Raw genomic sequence first — 27,562 nt, forward strand, 5'->3', positions numbered from 1 at the left:
TGCATCTCGAAGTAAATAAATAAAATTAAACTTCTGGGAGTCAGCACCTGAGAGGATCTATCCTGGGCCCAACATATTGATGCAATCATGAAGAATGTACACCAGCGGCTGTGCATCAATCAGAGTTTGAGGAGATTTGGTACATCACTCAAGACTAGCAAATTTTACAGATGTACTATGGACAGCATTAGCTCCAGGGGTTCAGCCAGCTCAATCACAGGCACAAGTCCCTCCATTATTGAAGGCACCTTCAAAAGACAGTGCCTCAAGAAGGTGTCATCTATCAATAAGGACTTCCACCACCCAGGACATGCCCTCTTCTCATTAATACCATGAGGCAGGAGGTAGAGTAGCCTGAAGACATACTCATACTCTGCCATCAAATTTCTTAACTGTCAATGAACAATATCTCACTATTTCTTTTTTTGCATTATTTATTTTTTATTGTAACTTGCATCAATTTGTTGTCCTGCACTGTAATATTGCCACACAGCAACAAATTTCACAACAGAGTCAGTCATTATTTCATTAGGTACACCTTTCTAGTACTCAGTAGGACCTCCCTGCACCAAAACAGCCCTAATTATTTGTGGCATGGATCCAACAAGGTGCTGATCCTTAGAAACCCTGGTCCATGCTGACATGATAGCATCCCGAACTGCCACAGCATTACATCATCACCACCAGCCTGAACCATTGATGCAAGTCATTATGGATTCTTGGTGGTTATGCCAAATTCTGACCCTAACATCTGTATGTCGCAGCCAAAATTGAGATTAGTCAGACTAGGTGATGTTTTTCCAACCTTTATCTCTCCTGTTTTGGTGAGCCTGTGCCCACTATAGCCCCAGTTTTCTGTTCTTAGCTGACAGTAATGGAATCCAGTGTAGTCTTCTGCTGCTATAGTCCATCCACTCCAATGTTTAACATTTTCTGTGTTCAGAGATGCCTTTCTGAACATCACTGTTGTAACATGTGGTTATTTGAGTCAGTCTCCTTCCCGTCAGCTTGAAGCAATGTAGCCATTCTCCGAGATCAACAGTTTGAGATACTCAAACTACCCCATCTGGCACCAAAAATCATTCCATGGTCAAAGAAACATGAATCACACTTCTTCCCTATTTTGATATTTGATCTGAACAACTTAACCTCTTGACCATGTCTGTATGCTTTCATGGACTGAGTTGCTGCCACTAGATATTTACATTTACAAGTGTATCTAATAAAGTGGCCATTGAGTGCATGTCATAGATATAAACCTGACTCTCAGGTTACGCTAGAACTGTGCACAATTCCTACAAACACACTGTTCAAATATTAATATGGTGAAAGAAAAGGACGAAAAAGAACAGAGGAGGTTTATAGGAATATTGCCAAGAAAATATTTGAATGGCTTTTAAGGTGAATGAAGGAGGCAGGGAAATTATGAGAGGCTTAGATAGGAGTTAGCAGGAATCACCAGTGCCCTTAGCAGAGGGGTAAAAACCTAGGGGGCATGAGAGGATTCAAGGGAAGATGGGGGAAATGTTTTTTTTCCCTGCACAAATTAATGTAGGAGGCAGAAACTAACTGCCTGAAGATTTAAGACTATTTAATGTAATTTCCTGTACACAAGTGCAAAGGGGAACAAAATAATTGTTACCACGGATTTGATGTAGCATATAAAAACAACATAAAGAACACAATATTAAAAACAACACAATAAATACAAGTATCCAAGATAGGTTTTTTGTATATATAGATTGACTGTACGCCCAAGAAGTGACGCTAGGTACATGAGTGCATACGTAAGGTGACTGACAGGAAATAATAAAGAAGTGGTGGTTGGGGCATGGAGGTGGGATACTGTGTGGAAGAGTTGATCAGTGTAACTGCTCGGAGAAAGTTAATGTTTTTGAGTCTAGAGGTCCTGATGGGAGTGAGACAGTCTGTGAGCAGGATGGGTGGGTATCCTTCATGATATTACTGATCCTTTTCTGGCACCCTTATGTGTATACGTCCTTCGTGGCAGGTAGGCTGGTGCTGGTGATGTGGGGGGCAGTTTTGACTACCTGTGGCCTTCCTGTCCACTGCAGTGCAGTTTCTGTGTTAAACAGCAAAGTAGCCAGTTAGTATGAATGTGCATTGTCCAGCTCTCTTCAGCTTCCTCAGGAAGTAGAAGTGTTGGTCAACTTTCCTGACTGCGTAGGTTCTGGGACTGTGAGTGGTTGTGCGAGACGTCCATTCCCAGGAATCTGAAACTGCTTGCAGTTTCCACTGCTGTGCCGCCAATGTAAAGAGGGGTGTATGTGGTGCAAGTTCTCCTGAAGTTGATAGCCATCTCCTTTGTCTTGCTGACATGAAGGAAGGGGTTATTTGCCTGGCACCAGGCCTTGAGCTCTTCCACCTTCTCTCTGTTGGCCATCTCAGTGCTGTTGGTGATGAGCCCCACCACTGTCGTGGTAAAAGACAGAATCCTTACAACACAGAAAATACTTTGATATGCACTTGATGTTCTAAGACCTACAATGACTAATAGATTGAGTAATGACAGAAATTAGGGTTGGGTAGCTCTTTTTCCTGTGGCATAGACATGGGGAGAAAAGATTCCCTTTTTGTTGTAAATTTCCAAGATTCTAAATAGCTATCAATTTCCCTAAAAACAAAATATTTAGCAGATTAGGGGATGGTAAGTAAAAGTTAAACTGGCATTTACGCACATACTGTATCTGCACATTTTGGATTCTGGTACTTGCATATCCAAGCCCAGAATCTCACACTTGCTTACGGGTTCCTGATGGCATATCTACTAAAAGATTCCACAGCTGCAATCTGCTCGGTGATCAGATGGTTCCACAGAAAGTTTAGAAAATATAGCTAACCTTTTGAGAAATGTATCACGATAACCCTTTAGATGTTTATTACTAAAATGAAAATACTTTTATTAATATCAAATTAGAAATAAACAATTCTAAGTTAATATCTTCATACTGCTTCTAAATGACTATCCTGCCACGTGAGACAGGGACACACAGGGGCTTATCAACTGAGTTTAGGAGGCTTAGTGTACATCCAATAAATTCCAAAATATGCCAGTATATGTGACACAATGGGCAGAATAGCATCCTTTTGTAAGTTTCTGTGATTTGAGAAGAGGAGGATTATCCATATGTTAAGCAGGAAAATCAAATCCCACTCAGAAAGATCTGTGCAATTATTTTCAATACCCAAAAGGAAAGTCATTCACCTCTCACCTTTGCTCTGTTACATAGAAAACCTACAGCACAATACTGGCCCTTCAGCCAAAAATGCTGTGCTTTGAGGGGCTGGTCAAGGACTACATCTGCAGCATGCTACCACCCAAAATGGACCCCTACAATTCGCCTACTGACACAACCGATCGACAGACGACACAATAGCCACTGCTCTACATACCATCCTTACACATCTAGATAAGGAAGCTTATGTGAGAATGCTGTTCTTGGACTATGGTTCAGCATTCAACACGATAATTCCATCCAGACTCGACAGGAAGCTCAGAGACCTCGGCCTTGACCCTGCCTTCTGCAGCTGGATCCTGGACTTCCTGTCAGATCGCCGGCAGGTGGTAAGAGTGGGCTCCCTCATCTCCACCTCTCTGACTCTCAACTCAGGAGCCCCTCAGGGTTGTGTACTAAGTCCCCTCCTTTACTCTCTGTATACCCATCACTGTGTTGCCACCCACAGCTCTAATCTGCTAATTAAATTTTAACTGTAGCCATCTCCATTCTGTTTAGCCATGTTTTGGTGGAACGTTAATTGCTCGAGAATCTGAAAGCTTTTTGATGTATAGCAGTTGATTAGACATTTCTACATATTATATAAAATGGTTCTTAACAATACTTCAAAATAATAGTTTTAATATAAAAAACTGCTTTCTTACTTGTACCATAAACAGACATAACACATTTGCAAAATTACTGTACTGACAAACATTTTTATCATTCTCATTTAAACTGAACACCTGCACAAATACTCTGAAGCATTTGCATTTCTTCTACATAGTACTTTAACAAGAAACTCACCATGCTGATCATAAAAAAAGACAAGTATAGGTTGATTTGGTCCAAAGGCACAAAAAGCCACCATGTGTTCATGGGGATGAAAGGCTACACATCGGACAGCTGATGTATAATTCAGATCAGAATACATTGCCACTTGGTCTCCTAACAAAAAGGAAGAGAACTTGAAATAAAATCAAATCATTACCAAGATCATCAGCCAAACACAAAATTATCACTAATTATTACTGTATTATAAATACTAATGAAACATGGATCAGATTACAGACAGATATGTATTATCCAAATATTTAGAAAAGGTGTAGAGACAAATTTGCATTTAAATACAATAATTTATTGCTAGAAACAAAAAAAAAGTAACTCAGCTCAGGGGAAAACTGCAGCAATCAGGTTCTAGCACTGAGTTTGGCTTTAATGGCTCAGAAGGAAAGTGGGGAGAAGAGAAGTATTGTTGTGATAGAGGATTCATTAGTTACGGAATAGATAGGAGATTCTGGGGATGCAAAAGAGATACATGGATGGTATGCTGCAGACCAGATGCCAGGGTCAGGGAATATTTTTGGATCCGGGCCACAGCATTCTAAAGGGGAATGGTGAGCAGCCAGGAGTTGTAGTACATACTGGTACCAACAACACAGGTAGGAAAAGGGATAAGGTCCTGAAGAGAGAAAATAGAGAACTAAATAGAAAGCTGAAAAGCAGGGTCACAAGGTTAGAAATCTCTGGCAGATTAATTTTTCAGATTTGTTGATCTTTGGGATCCCTTTTTTGGAAGGTATGGCATGTACCAAAAGGACCGGTTACACCTGTACTTGAGGGGAATCAATATCCTTCAAGACACATTTGCGAGAGCTGTTGCGGTGGATTTAAACTAGTTCTGCAGGGCAATGGGAACCAGGATGATAAGTCAGAGGAAGGGGCAGTTGGTATACAGCTAGATATAGTGTGTAGAAAATCTGTAAAGATTTGGCAGTTGATAGGTCAAAATTACAGTCAGTAAGATGGGCTGAAGTGTGTATTTTAATACAACTGTCAGGAACAAGGACGATGAATGTACAGCATGGGTCATTACATGGGATTGCAATGTTGTGACATTACAGAGACCTGGCTGTCACAAGAGGAGGAATGGCGGCTGGATGTTCTGGGGTTCGGGTGTTTCAAAAATAACAGAGGAAGGAAAAAGATGTGGGGGAAACAGCATTGCTGATCATGGATAGTATCACAGATGCAGAAAGGGAGGACATTGTCGGGAGATTGTCTACTAAATTAATGTTGATGGAAATCAGAAACAGAAATGGGGCAATCACTCTATTGGGAGTATTCTATAGAACTACACCCCCCGCCCCCCAATAGCAACAGAGCCACTGAGGAACAGATAGGGAGGCAGAAAAAGCACAACTAATAGGATTGTGCCTTCAACTTCCCTAATTGGCATCCCTTTAGTGCAAAAGGTTTAGATGGGACAGAATTCATTAGGTGTGTCCAGGAACGATTCCTGACTCAGTACGTACCAGGCCGATTAGAGGAGAAGCCATACTGGATCTGGCGCTACACAATGAACCAGGTCAGAAGTCAAATCTCCGGGTGGGAGAGCATTTCAGAAACAGTGAACACAACGTCCTGACCTTTTCTATAGCTTTGGAGCGGGATAGGAGATGGTATGAGAAAATATTTAACTGGGGGAGAGGTCATCATGATGGCATTAAGAACAGTAGTCAAATTGGGAAATAAACAGTGGAAATGTGGAAGTTGTTTAGGGGGACGCAGGGGGTTCTGCATAAGTGTGCCCCATTGAGGCAGGGAAGAATAGCAAAGTGAAGGAGCTGTGGTTACCAGGAAATGTGCAACATCCAGTCAAGCGGGGAAAAAAAGCTTACTTAAGGTTAAGGAAGCAACGATCAGATAAGGATCTAGAGAGGTACAAGATAGCCAGGAAGGAGCTAAAAAATGGATTTGAGAGATTGGAGGGGGCATGAGAAGGCCTTGCTGAATAGGATTAAGAAAAAGCCCAAGGTGCTCTACACATATGTAAAGAATAGGAGAATGGACAGGGCGAGGATAAAAGCTGATCAGGGATAATACAGGAAATATATCCCTGAAGTCAGAGGAGGTGGGGGAAGTGTTCAATAAGTATTCTGCCTCAGTATTTACCAGTGAGGGATGTTGGAGTTTGTGAACACAGTGTAAAACAGGCTTCAACATGTTGACATTATGAAAGAGGAAGTGCTAGAACTTTTGAAAAAGTTAAGCCCCCTTGGGATAGTTAAGCCCCCGGGCAAGATGTAATATACCCAAGGTTACTGTAGGAAGCATTGGAAGTGATTGTTGTACCTTTGATGATAATCTTTGCATCCTCACTGTCCACAGTAATACCAGATGATTGGAGGGTGGCAGATGTTATTTTTTTGTTCAAGAATGGGAGTAGGGATGACCCTGGGTATTATAAACCAGTGATTCTCAAATTCCGTGGTAGGAAAATTATTGGAGAAGATTCTTAGCATCTTTGAAGAAGATCCAAAGAAGTTTTACTCATTTGAAGAAGCATAGTTTGATTAGGATAGTTAGTATGGCTTTGCGAGGGGCAGGTCATGTCTCACAAGGCTAAATAAATCCTTTGCGACGTTGCAAAGCACATTGATGAAGGTAGAGCAATGGACGGGATGCAAGGCATTTGATAAGGTTCCCCATGCTATATTCATTCAGAAAACCAGGAAGCATGGAATCCAGGGAAACTTGGCTGCGTGGATACAGAATTGACCTGCCTGTAGAAGACAGAGAGTGGTAGAAGTGTATGCTGCCTGGAGGTTGGTGACCAGTGGTGATCTGCTCTAAGACCCCCCACTCTTTGTGATTTTTATAAATGACTTGAATGAGGAAGTAGAAAAGTGGGTTGCAAATGCCAGAAAGGTTGGTGGAATTGTGGATAGTGTGAAAGGGTTGTTTGTAGGTTGCAATGGATCATTTACAGGATGCAGAGCTGGGCTGAGAAGTGGCAAATAGAATTCAACCCAGGAAAGTTGACGTGATTCACTTTGGAAGGTTGTATTTGAAGGCGGAATACCAGGTTAACTGCAGAATTCTTAGTAGTGTGGAGGTACTGAGGGATCTTGGGATCCACTTCCATAGAGCCCTCAAAGTTGCCACATGGTTGACCGGGTCGTTACGAAGGCATATTGTGTTTGGTGGCCTTCATAAATCAGGGAATAAGTTCAAGAATCACAAGATAATGTTGCAGCTTGATAAAACCCTGATTAAAGCACACGTAGAATTTTGTCTTCAGTTCTGATCAACTGATAAGGAAAGATGTAGAACCTCATCTTTAGAGAGGGTGCAGAGATTTACCAAAATACTGCCTGGACTTGAGGGCACGCCTTATAGGTTGAGAGAGTGAGGGTTTCTCTTTGGAGCCAAGGAGGATGAGATACAAGTTGATAGAGATGTACAAGTTGATAAGAGACACAGATGATGAGTATAGCTAGAGATCTCTTCCCACAGCAGAAAAGGCCAATATGAGTGGGACATAATTTTACGTGATTAGCAGAAAGTATTGGAGGGATGTCAGAGATAAGTTCTTTTACGCAGAGAGTGGTGCATGCGTGGAACACTCTGTCAGAGCTAAGGAAAGGTACGTCATATCCGGAGTTTCTCCAGTTAGCTTACGATTTCCCTCCACGCCTCTCTGACATAGTGGGTATTCGCATACGAGGCTAGTTACAGCAGTGGTTTTGCCATTGCCTTCTGCCGGGTGAGTTTCCAAAGAGATCACCAGCTCGTAACCCAGCACGGGTGGAAAGTGTGCAGGGGAGCCAGCTGGCTGGATTTGAACCCGGGACCTTTCGTCCCAAGGTCTGACACTGATGCCACTATGCCACCAGCCGGGTCACCAGAGCTAAAGAGGCCAATATATTATGGGCTTTTAAGATAGACACATGGATAATAAAACAATGGAGGGTTATGCAGGAGAGAGAGGTTAGATTGATCTTACAGTATGGGCATCATGGGCCAAAAGGCCTGTACTGTGCAGTAACATTCTAACATACTAATAAGGACGTCACTAGCAAATCCAACATTAATTATCCATCCCCAACTGGCCCCTGAAATATACAACTAATTGTGTTAATTCCTATTCCACTCCCTTTTCTCCACTGCTTCTAAAGTTTCTATAGATATGCAAATAGAAGGAAACACATCCAAAATTAATAAGCATACCTGAAGGAAGAAAGTAAATGGGGAAATAAGAGTATGAAAAACGAATTCAATAAATCATGCTCATCTCCATGGTAGATGCAAAAAACGTAACAGAAGTATTGGAAAACAGAATAACAATTAGGTTGGGCAGAGGAAATGAGCAAGCTTAAGCAAACGATCAGTAACTTTGTCAGGATAAAGGACAGCAAAACCACTGAAACTCAGCCTTAATTCAAAACTGCCACAGAATTTTCAATTTCCACGTAAAAGGGTTGGATGTGCCTTGAATGAATAGCCTCTCTGAAAGATAGTTAACTCAGGGAGTATAACATTTCCCCACAACAATTCCCTAATAAAGTACCAGTCCCATATAGGAAAACTAAAATAGAAAGAAAAACAGTGCACTATTTTTCCAAGGATTTTTTTTTTGGTAATGTACTGACCTTTACTTATTACTAATTAATTTTACTATAATATAAATTATCACATACTTATTTGTGAACCTTATTGCATTTTTGTATTTCTTACACTGCAATATTTCAAAATTGTTTCATTGACTGTAAAATACTTCAAGCTGTCCTAAAAGGCTCAAGAAAGATTGAAGTTATTTTTTCAATCATTTGTATGAAAACTAAATTGGAGATAAATAGATGGCTGAATTTGGTGATTTCCCAAGAGTGCAGAAATGAAGCCTTCTGAAAGCCCTTTCTTTGAAAATTGAAAATAATCTGCAAATATATACATTTCACCATTAATTGATAGCTTGTGGGAGGATTTCAGAACTAGCAATATTTTTATATAGTTGAAATTGTTACAAATATAGGAAGGGGAATTTTAAATAGGATAAAAGCTGGGTAAAAATATGTAGCACTTTCATTCCAATGTAATCTTCTCATTTAATCAGAAATTTACAAAGGATAAATATTAGATCCCTTTTCATCCAAAAAAATGGAACTCTAAACTATCTCCAATTCCTAGCTTTTGATCTTTAGCTATGTAGGTATATGACTTGTCACGAGTCCATTCATGTACTCTTTAAAAGAAAGGATTTCTGCCTCCACTATCCTGGTGCCAAGTCACCACCACTCTTTGCATGTAGAAGACTCTGAAACTCCTCTAATCATTCCTCTTAAATTCTTCCCTAGTTATTACTCATTCTGCTAAGTGAAATGGATCCATCTTAATCATCCTGTATAAAAGCCTCTCACAATTTCATTCACATCTATTATATTTCCTAATGCAAGGCCTTGACCCGAAACAATACCAATTCCTTCCCTCTCAGAGATGCTGCTCAACATGCTGAGTTCCTCCAGCACATTGTTTGAATTAAACTATCCAACAGTCTGCTTTAGTTCAAAGAAAATCTATTCAATTGAATCTTATCACTATAATTATGCACTCTTCATTACATCCTCTTAAAATCTTCATATCCTTCCTGTAGGGCTTGAGCTGTAACCCAACTAGTGTTTCATACTAGCGTACCTTCCTTGTTCTTGCACATTATACTTTGAATGATAAAAGCAGGAATCCGACATGCACTTCCAACCACTTTATATATCTTTCCTTGATCACCATGTGCATGTACTTAAATCCCAATTTTAACATCAACTATTTAGCCTGTGTTACCTCATAGGTCACCAGTATAAAGGATAGGTTTAATAGATCAAAATAAAACATCTGCTTTAACAGTTGAACAACACCTGTATCTGTATTCCAAACGTAACAAATTCCATCTTCACTGCCTGAGAAAAGGAAGGTCCCGCAGGGTGTGAATGTACTGTAGATATGTTCACAATAATTTGTAGCCCCCGTGTACTTCTTTGCAGCTAGCCTAGAAAATAAATTAATTGAAGTTTAAAAACAAGGTAATCCTATTTAGCAAATGTTACCAACTGCTATTCATAATCAGAATCCACCTCCCTCACCCACAAGTTCTTTTCTCAAATATGTCAGCAATGGAGATGTATTCAGTTGATGAAATCTTGGCATAGCACTGTGTAGTTGTTAAAACATTGACTTTAATGAGTAGCTCACAAGCAGCAGATGAGTACTCAAAAGGTGCTTATCCTCAATAGTTCAGAGAATAGTTCCCTCAAATGGCAAATGCACCCTCTTGCTCCTCAGAAGTGGGGACAATCAGAATCAGAAAACAAGTCTGCCAGTGATAACAATCACTGGGATGACAGTAATAAGAATTTGGAATATAAAAGTCCTGGATTGGAAAAGGCCATCTTTAATTCACAAAAGAGCCGAAGAGATTTGGTTAGAGCTTTGTAAAGAAACATTGCAGCAGTGGAAGACATTTCACCCATCTGGACTTGCAGCAAATCCCTGAAATTATCAAACAGTAACTTACTTAAAAGATATTAGAAAAGCTAAAAATCTGCCAGATTGTATAATTACAATCAGAGTAAAAGAGTTCCACTTTGACACTGCACAGGTCACTGAACAGCCTGGTTTAAGTTTAAATTTTGTTCTTCCATATAATGAGTGATTCAGCAGAGGTAAAGACCTCAGCTCTTCTGTGTTAGAGCAACAAAGACAAAGATAATCTGTTAGCAATTTATACATTACATCGTGAGTAGCACAGATGTTGAAAACTAAAAGGTACTGCAACATACTGCCAGCTTGTGTGGTAGGTTTCGGTGTACTTTCTCAGTGGTGATAGGCATTTTTGACTGCACAAAAAATTCTCTATAAATTTTCAAATAACATTTGGGTTTTGTGATCTCATGTCATTACCAAACAAAAGGGTAATGGACTGAAAATAGAAAATCCAGTTTTTGGGCGAGGAGGGAAAAAAGTGATTAAGAGGAAAAAAAAGTCAAGCACCATCTATAGCATAAAAAATTAAGAATCGAGCTTGTCTGTCATTCAAGAGAGCTTGATCTTGATCTCAATAACTTTCAATTCCCTGGCCCTGATCACCTCATTTTCACCATGGATGTCCAGTCCCTAAATATTTCTATCACCCATCAAGAAGACATTAAAGCTTTCCATTTCTTTCTTGACAGAAGACCCAACCTGTTCCCCTCCACCATTTGTCAGGCAGAAATGGTCCTCTCATTCATCAATTTCTCCCACTTTCTCCAACTCAAGATGTAGCCAAAGGGCACCGGCTTGGGCCCCAGCTACAACTGCCTTTTCATTTGCTACGTGGAACAGTCCATGTTTCAAACCTTCTCTGGTAATGCTCCCCAACTCTTTCTGTGCAACGTCAACAACCACATTGGTGCTGCTTCATGCACCCATGCCAAGCTTGTCAATTTCATCATTACATTCAATTTCCACCCTGCTCTTAAATTCACTTGGTCCACTTCTGATACCACTCTTAATCTCTCTGTCTCCATCTCTGGAGACAGACTGCCTACAGATATCTTTTATAAACATATGGACTCCCATGGCTCTCTTGACTATACCTCTTCCCACCCTGTCTCCTGTAAAAATGAAATTTCCTTTTCTCAGTTCCTTTGTCTCTGCCACATCTCTTCCCAGGATGAAACTTTCCTTTCCAGGACATAAGAGATGTCTTCTTTCTTCAAAGAACAGGATTTCCCTTCCTCCACCTTTGATGCTGTCCTCACCCGCATCTTCTCTATTTCCCAGACATCCGCCCTCACCCCCTCTTCCCGCTGCCTTAACAGGCATAGAGTTCCTACCATTCCATGAGTCTCTGTTTCCAGCACATCATTCTTCGCAACTTCAAGGGACCCCACCACCAAACACATCTTTACTTCATCCCCCACTTTCTGTGGGGATCACTTGCTCTGCGATTTCCTTGTCATCTTTCTCCACTAACCTCCATCCTGGCACTCATTCTTGCAAGCAGGAGTGCTACATCTGCCCATTCACCCCCTCCCTCATCTCCATTCAGGGCCTCAAACAGTCCTTCCAGGTGAGGCAACACTTCATCTGCATATCTGTTGGGGGTCATCTGCTCTATCTGGGTGCTCCTGATGAGGCCTCCTCTACACTGGTGAGACTCGACGTAAATTGGGGGAATGCTTTGTCAAGCTCCTGCACTACACTTGCAAAAAAAAAAAGAGGCCAAACAATTTAACTCCAATACCCATTCCTATGGCCTCCTCGACAACCACGATGAGGACTCCCTCAGGTTGGAGGGGCAACACTTCGTATTCTTCCTAGGTAGCCTACAACCAGATGACGTGAATATCGATTTCTCCAACTTCCAGTAATGTTTCCCTCTCCCCATTTCCTCTTCAATTTCCCACTCTGCCCCCTGCCCTTCTTACTGCTTCTCTTCTCCTCACCTGCCTACCACCTTCACTTGATGCCCCTCCTCCTTCTTTCTGCCATGGTACACTCTTCTCTATAACATTCTTTTTGCTCCAGCCCTTAACCTTTTCCACCTATCACTTCCCACCTTCTTACCTTATTCCACCTACCCCCATCAACTTATTCTGGTTTCTTCCCCCTTCTTTTCAAGCCCTGATGAAGAGTCTCAGCTCGAAATGTCGACTGTTTATTCATTTCCATAGATGCTGCCTGACCTGAGTTTTTCCAGCATTTTGTGTGTGTTGCTCCGGATTTCCAGTATCTGTAGAATCTACTATGCTTATAAATACAGACATTGATTACTGCCTCTCTTCACTAAGTTTCTCAAGGCACAACATGATGGAAGCATGATGAAAGTGTTAATGAACAACCCAATTTTACAAGTTAGGATAGTCACTTTCCTTACTACCAACTGCTACAAAACTGGAATGGGTATGTGTCAGGTTCGTATGGGGAGGGGATGGTGGGGGGGGGGGGGGGAAGAGCAGGAAATGAAGGGAAATAGTTTATTAAAATAACTTACACTCTTAGATCCATCACTCTCAAAGTGCTGTCCCTGGCATGGATTAATAAGCGTCTGCCATTTGGATGAACTTCCAGGTGGTTTATCGGAATACCTTTTAGGTCATTTTGCAATATGTTCTGCAAAGAATTTTGAACATTAAATTTTCAATAGTCTGCCCAACCTTCAATATATAGAATTACCACATTTGGGAAAGAGCAGAATGAAATGTGTAACACTTTTCCCAGTTATTCAACACAAATGAATGACACTACATTGCATAACCATCAACAAATCACAAATAAAGGTTCTGAAAACAATTACAGCTGTAAATGAGCTAACAGCCTTTGGACAAGAAATGGATAATGCCAATTGTTTGGAAACATTATGATGAACAACTGAAAACTTGAGAAAACATGGGATGCAGGTCAAGTAGTTAGAAGTTCCCAACAATTGGTCCGAGTCTGTTGAAGGTGCTATTATTAAAAGGTACACGGCTAGCACAGAAAGCAAGACCTTAAAAAAAAAGTGAAGGACATATAAAAGGAAATGGAAATATCTACTAACATGTTGCCAATTCTCTATAAGTTCCACTGGGGTGAAAAAGTGAATGCATACAAAATAAACAATGGTAGAAATGAAAGTTATCCAAAGAATTATAAAGAATTTAACCTAAGTTGAAGAACTCAATGCAAGCTATATAAATAATGAAGCTTACTATAAATACTTGTCATAACTTGGTTTCTAAAATATATGATTCTTCCTCAGAAGGGAGCTATTTCTAAGTCAATCAATTTATCACTCCAGTGGCATTTTATATGAAAAAGCTGTTTGAGATCAATTTGTCAATTAGGTCAGTTGTGGGTACAGTGATCAAATAAAAAAGAATTCTACTTCAAAGCGCTCGTATATATTTATTTAAGATGGCAAGAATACAAGTTACAGAAGTAGTCACCTACATTTAGCCTTTAATTTTGTACAGCCAAGTACTGACAAATACAAGTTCATTAAAAATGTCATTTTTACTGAAGATATGAACCCCATTTGCTCCAATTACATAGTTGAGACTACACCTGGAATATTGCTTACAGGTCCAGTTTAACCATGTTGGAAGGTTAGACTTACAAGAGCAGAGGAAGTGCAACAAATGTTCATTAGATCGATTCCTGGAACAGCAGGTTTGTATTCTCATGAGTTTAAAAGAATGTGAGGCAATCTTATTCAAATGTAGAAAACTGAAGTTTGAGAGAACAGATGCAAAGTTGATATTTCCTTAAATTGAATTGTATACAAACTGGGGATCCCAGTCTCAGAAAGTAAGCCATCCAGAACTATGGGGTTCCTTCAAGAGGGAATTGTTAGAATTCTCCACCCAAGTTTAGTAGGAAGGCTCATTTGCTGAGTATATTACTGAGTATATCACGCTATTTACCTGATCAATACTCCACTGCTGAACTGGATTTTCCAGCGAACCTTCATTTACGGATGTGCTCCAAACATTTACCAGCCCCGAACTGTCCCCCGAGAACATACGTAACCCTGTGCAACAAAAAAAACAAAAATACATGCAAAAACTACCCTAGATACCAAAGGTGCAATTTTTAACGTCGTCCTATTCAGTGCAACTTTCACTGGTGCAGTGATTAATGTTAGGTGATACCAAATAGAAACATCCGAAGTGTTGACTGTTTATTGCCCTCTAAAATATTGCCTGATTTGTTAAGTTCCTCCAGCATTTTCTGCGAGAAACAAACTCACTTTACTCACACTTCTAAGTTGTATTTTTTAAAAAAATGCATTAATAGTAACAGTATAACTGACAAGTTCTGGCATCTATCACTATTTACTAAATGGTAATCTCCCAAACAACAACATAAATTCATTCACATTAACATGAACAATTACTTTAAAGGGAACAAAACATTAACACCATCAAAGCCATTAAGCCATCATTGATTCATTTCCTTTACCAATATTTCATTCCTGCTCCTTAGTTACTTGTAGATGTAAACTCATGGCATCCAGTTTGACTTCAATCTGGACCAGCACTGCCATATCATAATTTAAATTTTTAATATTTACTATCAATTTGTAATCCAGGGAGCGGGAAGCGCAGAATCAAATATCGCTGTGATGATTGTACATTCTAGTATCAATTGTTTGGCAATAATAAAGTATAAAGTACACCACCATTCACCTTAGTAAACATAGAACAATAACAACACAGGCCCTTTGGCCTACAATGCTGTGCTGCTCTTTTAACCTACTTCAAGATCAATCTAACCCTTCCCGCCTACATAGTTCACCCATTTGTTTTATTCACGTGTCTACCTAAGAGTCTCTTAGATGTCCTTAATATACCTGCCTCTACCACTATCCCCGCAGTGCATTCCATGGACTTACCCTACCTAACTAATCCCTATACTTTCCTAATCACCTTAAAAGTATATCCTCTTATGGCTCTGGCTGCCCTGGGAAAAATGCTCTGGCTACACTCAGTCTGGCTCTGGCAATGATGTTGTGGCCTTGAACATCAGTAACGGTGACTGCTGAAGAGCAAGGAGGGATCTGTCACAAATCAAGGTGTATTACAAATGGAGAAAAGCATGTGGGAGCAAAGTCTAGCTGTAATGGGGAGGGGGATGGGATGGAGGAAGGAGTTTGCATTGAGGTGTTCAGCAGAGATAACAGTGTACTTAAGTTTGGGTGGATGGGTGGGAAATGATTTGACAACATCAAGTGTTGCGTCCAGTTTCTACATGTGAATTTCAGACAAGGATCCCATTTACCTTTTTAAAAATATTGCCAAAGCAGGCATCAATCACACTTACACTGAAAGCTTGCTTAAGTACAAGTACTCACACTGATTGTGAGTCATGCAGCAACTTGCATTCATGTAACACCTTTAATACAAAAAGTACCAAGATCTTCAGAGCAGTGCCAACAAGCAAAAATTTGACACCACGCCACATATAGATATTAAGATATGGATTGCCTTTAAAGAAGAAAGATGACAGAATATATTTTGTGGAGAAATTTTGCAGGCCTTTCAGGTTTAAGCATCTGATGGTGGAGTAATTAAAATTCAGGGCTCTGAATTGTAGGCCAAAATTGGAGAAGGCAGAGATCTCAGGGCAGGAGGTGGTTACAGAGATAAGGGCATGATTAGGTTGAAGAGGGGATTGACAATGAAGTAAATTTCAAAACTAAACTGATGCAAGATTAAGTTAATATATGTTACAAGCACTTTTAATGATGGATAGACCAGACACAAGACTAAACCCACAAACTTAACCACTTCTGACATGCAAGACGACGCAAACCATTCCAAGGGATGGCGATTAGGAAAATAATAACAAAGCTTTTAGCTTATAGTCCCTGCTCTGGATTGCTACATGAAACTTTACCACCTTTAATATATATTTTAAGATTTATTTTCTTGAGTTTCAATTCCTCCTTCAGTATAAGACTGCATAATGAGTTACTTCTTTCCTACTTGTACTACAATGATACAGTGCCTCATATTGTGCCAATTCATCTCTGGCAGCCAGGACAAAGAAATCATTTAATTGCAAGTAGATTCTACACTGAGTATTGTGAATATCGAATCATTAGTGCAAATCAAAAGGAGCAAGAATTTTTTTTATATACACTTTGATGAACTTGCAAGAAATTTTAGATACTTTAAATGATAATTAAACAAGCCCTTTCAAAATATAGTAGCATTGCAGTCACCAGAATATATTGGCTTGGAGGTAGGTGGAATATCAAGGAAAATCAGCTCATCATCCCATCTTAATTGTGTACTTTGAATATATTGGTTGCTAGCATTTCATTTTAGAACAAAACTTTTCTTAGCTACACTTAACTGGCTGGTTTATACATTTTAGAAACATAGAAACATAGAAAATAGGTGCAGGAGTAGGCCATTCGGCCCTTCGAGCCTGCACCGCCATTTATTATGATCATGGCTGATCATCCAACTCAGAACCCAGCCTTCCCTCCATACCCCCTGACCCCTGTAGCCACAAGGGCCATATCTAACTTCCTTTTAAACATAGCTAATGAACTGGCCTCAACAGTTTGCTGTGGCAGAGAATTCCACAGATTCACCACTCTCTGTGTGAAGAAGTTTTTCCTAACCTCGGTCCTAAAAGGCTTCCCCTCTATCCTCAAACTGTGACCCCTCGTTCTAGACCTCCCCAACATCGGGAACAATCTTCCCGCATCTAGCCTGTCCAATCCCTTTAGGATCTTATACGTTTCAATCAGATCCCCCCTCAATCTTCTAAATTTCAACGAGTACAAGCCCAGTTCATCCAGTCTTTCTTCATATGAAAGACCTGCCATCCCAGGAATCAATCTGGTGAACCTTCTTTGTACTCCCTCTATGGCAAAGATGTCTTTCCTCAGATTAGGGGACCAAAACTGCACACAATATTCCAGGTGTGGTCTCACCAAGGCCTTGTACAACTGCAGTAGTACCTCCCTGCTCCTGTACTCGAATCCTCTCGCTATAAATGCCAGCATACCGTTCGCCTTTTTCACCGCCTGCTGTACCTGCATGCCCACTTTCAATGACTGGTGTATAATGACACCCAGGTCTCGTTGCACCTCCCCTTTTCCTAATCGGCCACCATTCAGATAATAATCTGTTTTCCTATTTTTGCCACCAAAGTGGATAACTTCACATTTATCCACATTAAATTGCATCTGCCATGAGTTTGCCCACTCACCCAACCTATCCAAGTCACCCTGCATCCTCTTAGCATCCTCCTCACTGCTAACACTGCCACCCAGCTTTGTGTCATCTGCAAACTTGGAGAAGCTGCATTTAATTCCCTCATCCAAGTCATTAATATATATTGTAAACAACTGGGGTCCCAGCACTGAGCCTTGCGGTACCCCACTAGTCACCGCCTGCCATTCTGGAAAGGTCCCGTTTATTCCCACTCTTTGCTTCCTGTCTGCTAACCAATTCTCCACCCACACCAATACCTTACCCCCAATACCGTGTGCTTTAAGTTTGCACACTAATCTCCTATGTGGGACCTTGTCAAAAGCCTTTTGAAAATCCAAATATACCACATCCACTGGTTCTCCCCTATCCACTCTACTAGTTACATCCTCAAAAAATTCTATGAGATTCGTCAGACATGATTTTCCTTTCACAAATCCATGCTGACTTTGTCCGATCATTTCACCGCTTTCCAAATGTGCTGTTATCACATCCTTGATAACTGACTCCAGCAGTTTCCCCACCACCGACGTTAGGCCTACCGGCCTATAATTCCCCGGTTTCTCTCTCCCTCCTTTTTTAAAAAGTGGGGTTACATTAGCCACCCTCCAATCCTCAGGAACTAGTCCAGAATCTAACGAGTTTTGAAAAATTATCACTAATGCATCCACTATTTCTTGGGCCACTTCCTTAAGCACTCTGGGATGCAGACCATCTGGCCCTGGGGATTTATCTGCCTTCAATCCCTTCAATTTACCTAACACCACTTCCCTACTAACATGTATTTCGCTCAGTTCCTCCATCTCACTGGACCCTCTGTCCCTTACTATTTCTGGAAGATTATTTATGTCCTCCTTAGTGAAGACAGAACCAAAGTAATTATTCAATTGGTCTGCCATGTCCTTGCTCCCCATAATCAATTCACCTGTTTCTGTTTGCAGGGGACCTACATTTGTCTTTAATAGACTTTACTTGTTTTGTGGCATCAAAAAATTTGGCAGATATGCTAATGGCCTGTATTGAATGTGGGTTTGTGTTTAAAAATGTTGTAATTTCATAATTTTTTTGTGGACAACTTTTAAAGCCATTACAGAAAATCTTTCTTCACCCACAGAATTAATTCAAGACTAGATTCTGTTGCTCAATGGCTCCCTGAAGTGGGGAAAATAAACAAGTGACTTGCAAAAGTAACCCAGAATTTTAAACACAAGAAATACTTTGAATGTCCTTCAGTGGAACCACCAAAAAGTTGTATTGGGGTTACGATAATAAAAAACAAAATCCTTTTTCAGAAGAACAGCTCCCCCAAGTGTTCCACTGCACTAGAGAAGTAAACAAGCGGTTTTCTTTTAAAAACAAAAGTTAACCACCTCACTTAGAATCAAAAGCTATCTAGTACTCAGGTAGGATATCATTAGAGATGGTGGGAGAATTAAAGAAACTGTAAGAGGAAACAGGAAGGGAGAATATATAGTAGCCAATAAGGACAAAAGATGAAAAACCATGGGAGTGATAACATGCACAAAACAGTGAAAATACTTCAAAAGTATATACCCATCAGAGATGGAACAAGGAATGTTCATCTGAATGAGGGAAAGAACTGAAGTGAAAGACATGAACTTCTTAAAGTATGTGCACTGCACAGATATCTCCTGTTTACTTGAATGGAATGGCAGAATGCACCGGCTCAGTGGACAGGATTTCTTACCTGAGAACTGGGAACTACACTGCTTCAAGTTCAGCCAGTGCAGTACAGGACGAGTTGGCAATACAGATAGTGCTACTACTACCTTTAGCCCATGCCTACAAAGGAAAGTAGGACTATTGCAAAGAAACCATTATTGCTGGTATCATCAACATCTGGTGTGTTTGCTCGGAGGCAAAAAAACAATCATAGCACCACCTACAGGTAAAACCAGCATTAACATTAATAACATGGGATTTTCCAAAGACAAAGATATCTTTGATGCACTAAATGTCAAAGCCTGATTGGAAGTCTAACATTTGAGACCGGTCTTGTTAGGATTTCCTAAGGGACTATCACCTTTCTGATAGCAAGTCAGATGTGGTATAGAATCAGAGTACCCAATGATTTCAACACAGACTGCAGACCAAAGGACAAGGAAGCAAAGGGGAAGTATTTTTGTTTAAATTATTTTACTTAAATGCTTTCAGTTATTTGAGTGTTGCGTAAATTATGTTTTGTTTCACACTTCCTTCAGTGTTCATAGTTTCCAAAGATCTTGGAATAGATACTAATTTAAAATCCTGACAGAACATAAAGCTTTTATCATAAACCTTCCAGGGCCTCTGGAGTACACGGCTGAGACCAAGCTACCAATGAGATCTCTTCTCCTGACTCAAGTGTACAGAAAGGTACTGAAATTAGTCCACCATTACATAGACAAAGGTGTGTGCAGCTGTGCAAGGACCCACAGTCTTCCATAAGAATTTGCAAATTATTTTGAAACTTAAGTTTGTTCCTCTTTTAAAAAAAAGATACAAAACAGATTTCAAAAAAAAACACTAGCATCCATGCCTTACAATTAACAAGTTAAATGATAATTCAGATGTTGAAGTACAAATAAAATGCATGATTTATCAAACCAACCTTCAGCATCAAAGCAAAGTGTATTAATGAAGCTCTTGTGACCATCAAGCTCCTGGAGTAACTGACCATTCATTTCATTCACATTTATATTCCAAACGCGTATGATACAATCATAGCCTCCTGTAACTACCAGGTACTGGGCTAATGGATGATATTTTGCAGTATAGATAAATGAAGGGTGTGGAAGCATTTTCTCAGCTGGGTTCTGGTAAGTTTCTGTATTCCAAACCCTAAAAAAGATGGTAAACAAGTAGCGAAGTTTGTATGGTTGTGTTTTTAAAACAATCCATTCAATAGATTTCTTTATCATCCCATACTTCTAATTCCTAGATAATAAAACAAAGATGAGTAGGCAATTTTTGAAAAACATAAAATGCCAAATCTGGAGATGTAGATACCCACAGTAACTATTTTGCAACAGTGAACTTACACCAATATTAAATACAGCTTTTTGATTACATTAAGGTAATATTTCTTATAATTGTTAATATATAATAGAAAAGTACTCGAAACATTGATGTAGATTTATACAGCAACTCAGATACAATGTAGAGTGACCAGCATCTTCAAAATACTGCAAGTATAACAATTTCCTCTTCCAAGAACTTTCACCTCCAGAATGTGCTCTTGAAATTCCTTCAAAGAATATGCTGGGCAACTGAATACGGAAAACCTGCTCTTCTAGCAGAGGGCCCAAAACCAATTTGGGCTCAAGGTACGTACATTTAGAAAAACAGCAGAACAAAGTCAACATGGTGTTTTGAAAGGCAAACTATATCTGATTAATCCAAGATCTTTGAGGATGTATCGAATAATGCATGTGGTAGTAACTGGATTTTCAGAAGGTTTTTGATAAGGTCCCACGCAAGAGAATGGTGAACTATGTTGGAGCATAAGGACTGGAGTAACATACTACCATGGATTGAGAATTAGCTAAACAGCAAGAATAAACAGATTAGCAAAATGAGATTACTAGGATATCACAATGGTTCATACATGGGCCCCAACTATTCAAAATGTAAATCAGCGTTTTGGCAGAAAGGACCAAATGCATTTTTATCCACTTCAACACTTCTGAACCCTTCTAGCATTGAGAAATAACATTTACCTCCTTTTTGACTACTTTCTAACAAATTGGCCTCCATTGATTCTGTGGTAGAGAATTCCAATAGATTTAGCACCATCTAGATTAAGAAATTTTTCTGGATCTTGGGTTCTAAATGATACATCTCTCCTTGTGAGGCTGCAAGCTCTGATTCTGAAGTCTGTTTATGGTCTGTTTCTTCCTGTTGAACTCATAAGCTTCAATGAGATCCTCACTCATGAACACTAAGATACTTTTTTAAAAAACATTAAGCATTCCTATTTTATTTTGCATCAAAGTGCATTTCCTTCCATTTTCCCCCCACTTCATACTTCATCAGCTAACCTCTTGCCAATTCACCTTGCCTGAAGGCTCTCTGCATCTTCCCAACAACATACACTGCCACACATTTTTGTTTCAGCAAGAAACTTGGATGTATTACACTTGATGCATATCATCAATATAGACTGTAAGCAACTTGAGCCGTGACACCAATCCCTGTAGCACTCCAATAACAGCTCATCTAAAACTGACCCATCCATTCCTCGTATTTCCTTCCCATTAACCAATCTTCAGTCTACACAGTTCTTCACTCCTAATTCCATGTGATGCAATTGTGCTTCAATAACTTCTTGTGTGACTCAAAGATCTTCTGAAAGTCCAAATTCACCACATTCACTGATAAAAAGATTAAAGATTATCTTTATTAAAAATTAGCTTTATTTGTCACATATGCATCAAAACCTAGTGAAATGCATCATTTTGCGTCAAATCAAACCAGCAAAGATTGTGGTCACCATGGTTCCCACGTCAACATACCATATCCACAACTCACTAACCCTAACCCATATGTCCATTTTGAATATGGGAGAAAACTGGAACACCTGAAAGACATCCACGTGGTTAAGAGGAGGAGAATGCACAAACTCCTTATAGACATCGGTGGGAATCAAACATCAATCTTACAGCTGGCTGCTCTAAAGCATTATGCTAACATGCTGTCCTTAATCCCTTATCTACTCTGCTAGTTCCAATTTTAAAAAACAGATTTGTCAAACATGACTCATTTCATAAATCTGTCCAATCTGCTAAATCCTATTACTACTTTCTATAGTAAGTGCCCTGTTACCACATCTTTACTAATGTAGTAAGAAGCAAAACCAACACTTTCAAAGAAAAGGTATGAAAAATCACAATGATTTTTAGTATATTTTACATAACTGCGGTTCCTTAAGGTTGTCATACCCAGAGGAGGGTAAAAAGTTGTGATGATCTCCCACTACCTATTAAATGCTCCTAATGTCTAAAATCACCTCTGACAACCAAGTCCAGCTCCTGGTTTTCACAAACACGAGGAATTCTGCAGATGCTGGAAATTCAAGCAACACACATCAAAGTTGCTGGTGAATGCAGCAGGCCAGGCAGCATCTCTAGGAAGAGGTACAGTCAACGTTGCGGGCCGAGACCCTTCGTCAGGACTAACTGAAGGAAGAGCTAGTAAGAGATTTGAAAGGGGGAGGGGGAGATCCAAAATGATAGGAGAAGACAGGAGGGGGAGGGATGGAGCCAAGAGCTGGACAGGTGATTGGCAAAAGGGATATGAGAGGATCATGGGACAGGAGGCCCAGGGAGAAAGAAAAGGGGGAGGGGGAAAAAACCCAGATGATGGGCAAGGGGTATATTGAGAGGGACAGAGAAGGAGAGAGAGAGAAAGAATGTGTGTATATAAATAAATAATGGATGGGGTACGAGGGGGAGGTGGGGCATTAGCGGAAGTTAGAGAAGTCAATGTTCATGCCATCAGGTTGGAGGCTACCCAGACGGAATATAAGGTGTTGTTCCTCCAATCTGAGTGTGGCTTCATCTTTACAGTAGAGGAGGCCGTGGATAGACATGTCAGAATGGGAATGGGATGTGGAATTAAAATGTGTGTGGACATTACAGAGAATGATATGTTGGACCCGGAGGCTGGTGGGGCACCTGCCACCCCACCAGCCTCCGGGTCCAACATAATATTCTCCGTAACTTCCGCCACCTCCAACGAGATCCCACCACGAAGCACATCTTTCCCTCCCCTGCTCTCTCTGCTTTCTGCAGGGATCGCTCCCTACACAACTCCCTTGTCCATTTGTCCCCCCCATCCCTCCCCACTGATCTCCCTCCTGGCACTTATCCTTGTAAGCGGAACAAGTGCTACACATGCCCTTACACTTCCTCCCTTACCACCATTCAAGCCCCAGACAGTCCTTCCAGGTGAGGCGACACTTCACCTGTGAGTCCGCTGGGGTGATATACTGTGTCCGGTGCTCCCGATGTGGCCTTCTTTATATAGGCGAGTCCGACGCAGACTGGGAGATTATTTTGCTGAACACCTATGCTCTGTCCGCCAGAGAAAGCAGGATCTCCCAGTGGCCACATATTTTAATTCCACATCCCATTCCCATTCTGACATGTCTATCCACGGCCTCCTCTACTGTAAAGATGAAGCCACACTCAGGTTGGATGAACACCTTATATTCTGTCTGGGTAGCCTCCAACCTGATGGCATGAACATTGACTTCTCTAACTTCCGCTAATGCCCCCCCTCCCCCTTGTACCCCATCCGTTATTTATTTATATACACATATTCTTTCTCTCACTCTCCTTTTTCTCCCTCTGTCCCTCTCACTATACCCCTTGCCCATCATTTGGGTTTTCTCCCCCCTTCCCCTTTTCTTTCTCCCTGGGCCTCCTGTCCCATGATCCTCTCATATCCCTTTTGCCAATCACCTGTCCAGCTCTTGGCTCCATCCCTCCCCCTCCTGTCTTCTCCTATCATTTTGGATCTCCCCCTCCCCCTTTCAAATCTCTTACTAGCTCTTCCTTCAGTTAGCCCTGACGAAGGGTCTCGGCCCGCAACGTCGACTGTACCTCTTCCTAGAGATGCTGCCTGGCCTGCTGCGTTCACCAGCAACTTTGATGTGTGTTCCTGGTTTTCACATATGGGTTAGCTACTCAGTCCAGTGAAACTGTTTCTATCGACTGTTCAAAAGGCGGGTTACTGATGCCTTAAAACCAGTTACTCCAGGCAGATGGGGCTCGTCAGCCATAGCTGGCAGCTCATCTAGAAGGAAATCTCTGATCTCAGTCTCTGCTGCCTTGTGGCTGTTACCACTTATGTGGAAGGCTTTGGGAGTAAATCTCAAACATTTATCTAGAGCTGGAGCGCCTAAGGAGGTCTTGCATTGAGTTCAACACTCACTAACAATTTCTGTGATGCCACTGGTGCCAAACTGCATCAGTCTCTACTGTTCCTTTAGATTCATCAGCTGCATGCAGAAGGGAAGCCTGCTGCATGGGCAACAGCTTGTTTCCACAGCCCTAGCCTGTGTATGTGGATAGCTAGCATGCAACATCCATGGTTGACCCTGACCAACAGATAACTGAACAGTGGAGAAATGAGAACAGGACTGAAGGTAAAATCCTGCTGCTGTCTGTAAGGAGTTGTTACATCTCCCATTGACTGTGTGGGTTCTCTCCAGCTGCTCCAGTTTCCTCCCATATTACAAAGACATATAGGTTAGTAGGTCACATGGGTATAATTGGGCAGTGCTAGAAGGGCCTGTTACCATATCATTTAAATAAAACAAATCGTTTTCATGGCATCCAATGATTACAAATATTCAATGTATTCAAGCGATATTCTGAAAACATTACATTTTCAAAGATTAGTCCAGTCTAAATATAATCATGCTGAAATGAACACTAACCTTACTGTACCATCAGATGATGCAGAGAGGAGGGTTTTATCATTATTTGACCAGCACAGAGAATACACAATGTTGAAATGCCCATTAAATTCTCCAAGTGGACGTCCTGAAGGAATTTCATACACTAAACAGTTATACAAAAGTATACTGATTAGTCCAGATGAAGTATGTTCACAAAATCTTTCCACCTGTTATTTTTGAAATTTAAAAAAATATATTTTGCTGCCATCTATTGGCATAAGTATTTTGTGCAATTAATGAGGATTATTAACTTGTGAACAAAATGGAAAAGACATCTTCACTTGTCTAAGAGTAATAATTTACATTTCATATAACTGGTACCTTGTAGCATCATTATTTTTGAAAAATTTGCTTTTATATTTACTGCCTCAAAATCTGCATTGCTGGTAAAACTTGGTCTAGAACAGCAATGACTCATTTGGTTCTTTTATTTCATATAATTAAAATTTTCACAAATCATAAAATCTATACTCTCTTTATGTCCAAGTGCTATTTAACATCTATTAGAATATGGTTCTGCAATTCTTTATGTCCACAGGCTATGTACCTTGCAAGATGACAGGGTGACAAGGCCGGATTGACCTCACCTAATGTTCAGTCTACATTTCCTGGTAGAATGCAGCACAACTGCTCAACAGCAATAATCAGATCAATTTTGCTCTTAGGACTTGGGAGGTATAAAGCAGCAAAAAGTATACTTAAATAACAAATTTGATGTCAGGGAAACAGCACCCTCATGATTTCAAGATTTACCTTAAAATGTAGAGAAGAAGGTCATTTATTTTTCCTGCATATTTTTGCATCATCATAAATAGAACAAGGCACAAGGACAGCCTTGGGCAACTTCAGGGTTACACTACTTAATTATCTGTGGAAGAATTAGAGTCCAGTTTTAAACTATTCTTAGGAACTAAAATGTCCTTATTAGCCCTTAACAAGAAGGGCTGATCTAGATTATTTGCTGGGATAAGGCAATTGGCTGGACTGGACCTTGATGAGAGTACTCTAATCGGCAGTGTACGCTCATCACACTGGAAATCAATGCTATTCTGTAACCTACTGAAATAAGGGAATCCCTACAAAAATAGTTAATTATCTTCTTATTTCCTGCGGCTCCATTAATCTATCACTGGAAATAATGGAAGACATTTTTAAAAAGGGTTAAAAATAATAGTACAGTGAAATATATAAATTAAATAATGACATGTTGGCACATTAATAAGCATCAAACAGTAATCCTTTAGTGGAAAAGATAAATACGAATGATAAACATTGGGTAGATATATACAGATGAAAGAAAGATTTGCTAATTTAATTGAAGTTTGGTAAATACAAAGTCTCAGCTGCAAATAAAATAAAAACACTGACTTTTTAAAATGGCATTGTGGTGAAGCTGATACTATAACACCCCTGATTGCCAAACCTGGAAATTTGAGACAAAATCAAGCTGAAATCCCTCATACCCATCAGTAGAACTCCTTCCAGATCAAAGAATAAGATTTATCATCACTGACTTACATGATGCGAAATATGTGGTTTCATGGCAGCAGACAAGAAATTTCATGTAAATGGGTAAAACTCTTACCTCACTACTTTAGAAAATATTTACCTTACTTCTTTCAGGTAACTGACAAAATCCGCCATGAATGTGAAGCCAAGTAACAGTTTTTAAATGAAAAATAAAAACTATTTATTTGAAATGAGGACTAACTTCAAAATTTTAATAAAATCCTGACTGTTTCAATCATATGCATTAAAATAGAAGCACAGGGGAATGGACTGATTTTTTAAAAAATAAGGTTCATCATAATCATTTCTGTTACAGAGGAACAGATGAAATATCAGTACTTCTCCCCATTTCTCATTTTACTCTCTATGGGAGGGGGAGAGTAGGATTGAGGGTAGTCAGGAGCAGAGACTGGGATGACATTTTGTACCAAAATCACTATTTTATCATTTTAAAATGAATTACATGTTCTGATACAATACACACAGAATGCTGGAGGAACTCAGTAGGCTGGGCAGCATCTATGGAAAAAGAGTATAGTTGATGTTTCAGGCCAAGATGCTTCATCAGCTCTTTTCTATACAGGCCGTCCAGCCTGCGGAGCTCCTCCAGCACTTTGCATGTGTTGCTTGGATTTCGAGCATCTGCAGATTTTCTCTTGTTTGAACATGTTCCGATATATAGCTTACCAGTTAAAACACAATGGTAGGAATTAGTTGCTGCCTGCTGTCTAACTCTAACAATACTTGAGACACCTTCTTTTCAGGATTACATCACACTCAGGTGATGCAACTCCTTCCAACAATTTGTTTATATGCAACATGAG

General features: G+C 40.1%; 1 protein-coding gene across 2 annotated transcripts in view; it reads right to left on the bottom strand.

The window, feature by feature from the left end:
* The window catches only part of ahi1 (Abelson helper integration site 1), a 216,059-nt gene that overhangs the window by 143,151 nt on the left and 45,346 nt on the right, over positions 1–27,562 (bottom strand). For both annotated transcript variants that reach the window (XM_063040430.1, XM_063040431.1), the window contains 6 exons: positions 25,209–25,332; positions 20,376–20,605; positions 14,459–14,565; positions 13,048–13,166; positions 9,929–10,059; positions 4,044–4,184 (listed from right to left, as the gene is read on the bottom strand). In XM_063040430.1, coding sequence (XP_062896500.1) covers positions 4,044–4,184; positions 9,929–10,059; positions 13,048–13,166; positions 14,459–14,565; positions 20,376–20,605; positions 25,209–25,332 — 852 coding nt within the window. The remainder of the gene's footprint in view (positions 1–4,043; positions 4,185–9,928; positions 10,060–13,047; positions 13,167–14,458; positions 14,566–20,375; positions 20,606–25,208; positions 25,333–27,562) is intronic.

This window comes from Mobula hypostoma, chromosome 2, assembly GCF_963921235.1.
Source record: "Mobula hypostoma chromosome 2, sMobHyp1.1, whole genome shotgun sequence".
Lineage (NCBI taxonomy): Eukaryota > Metazoa > Chordata > Chondrichthyes > Myliobatiformes > Myliobatidae > Mobula > Mobula hypostoma.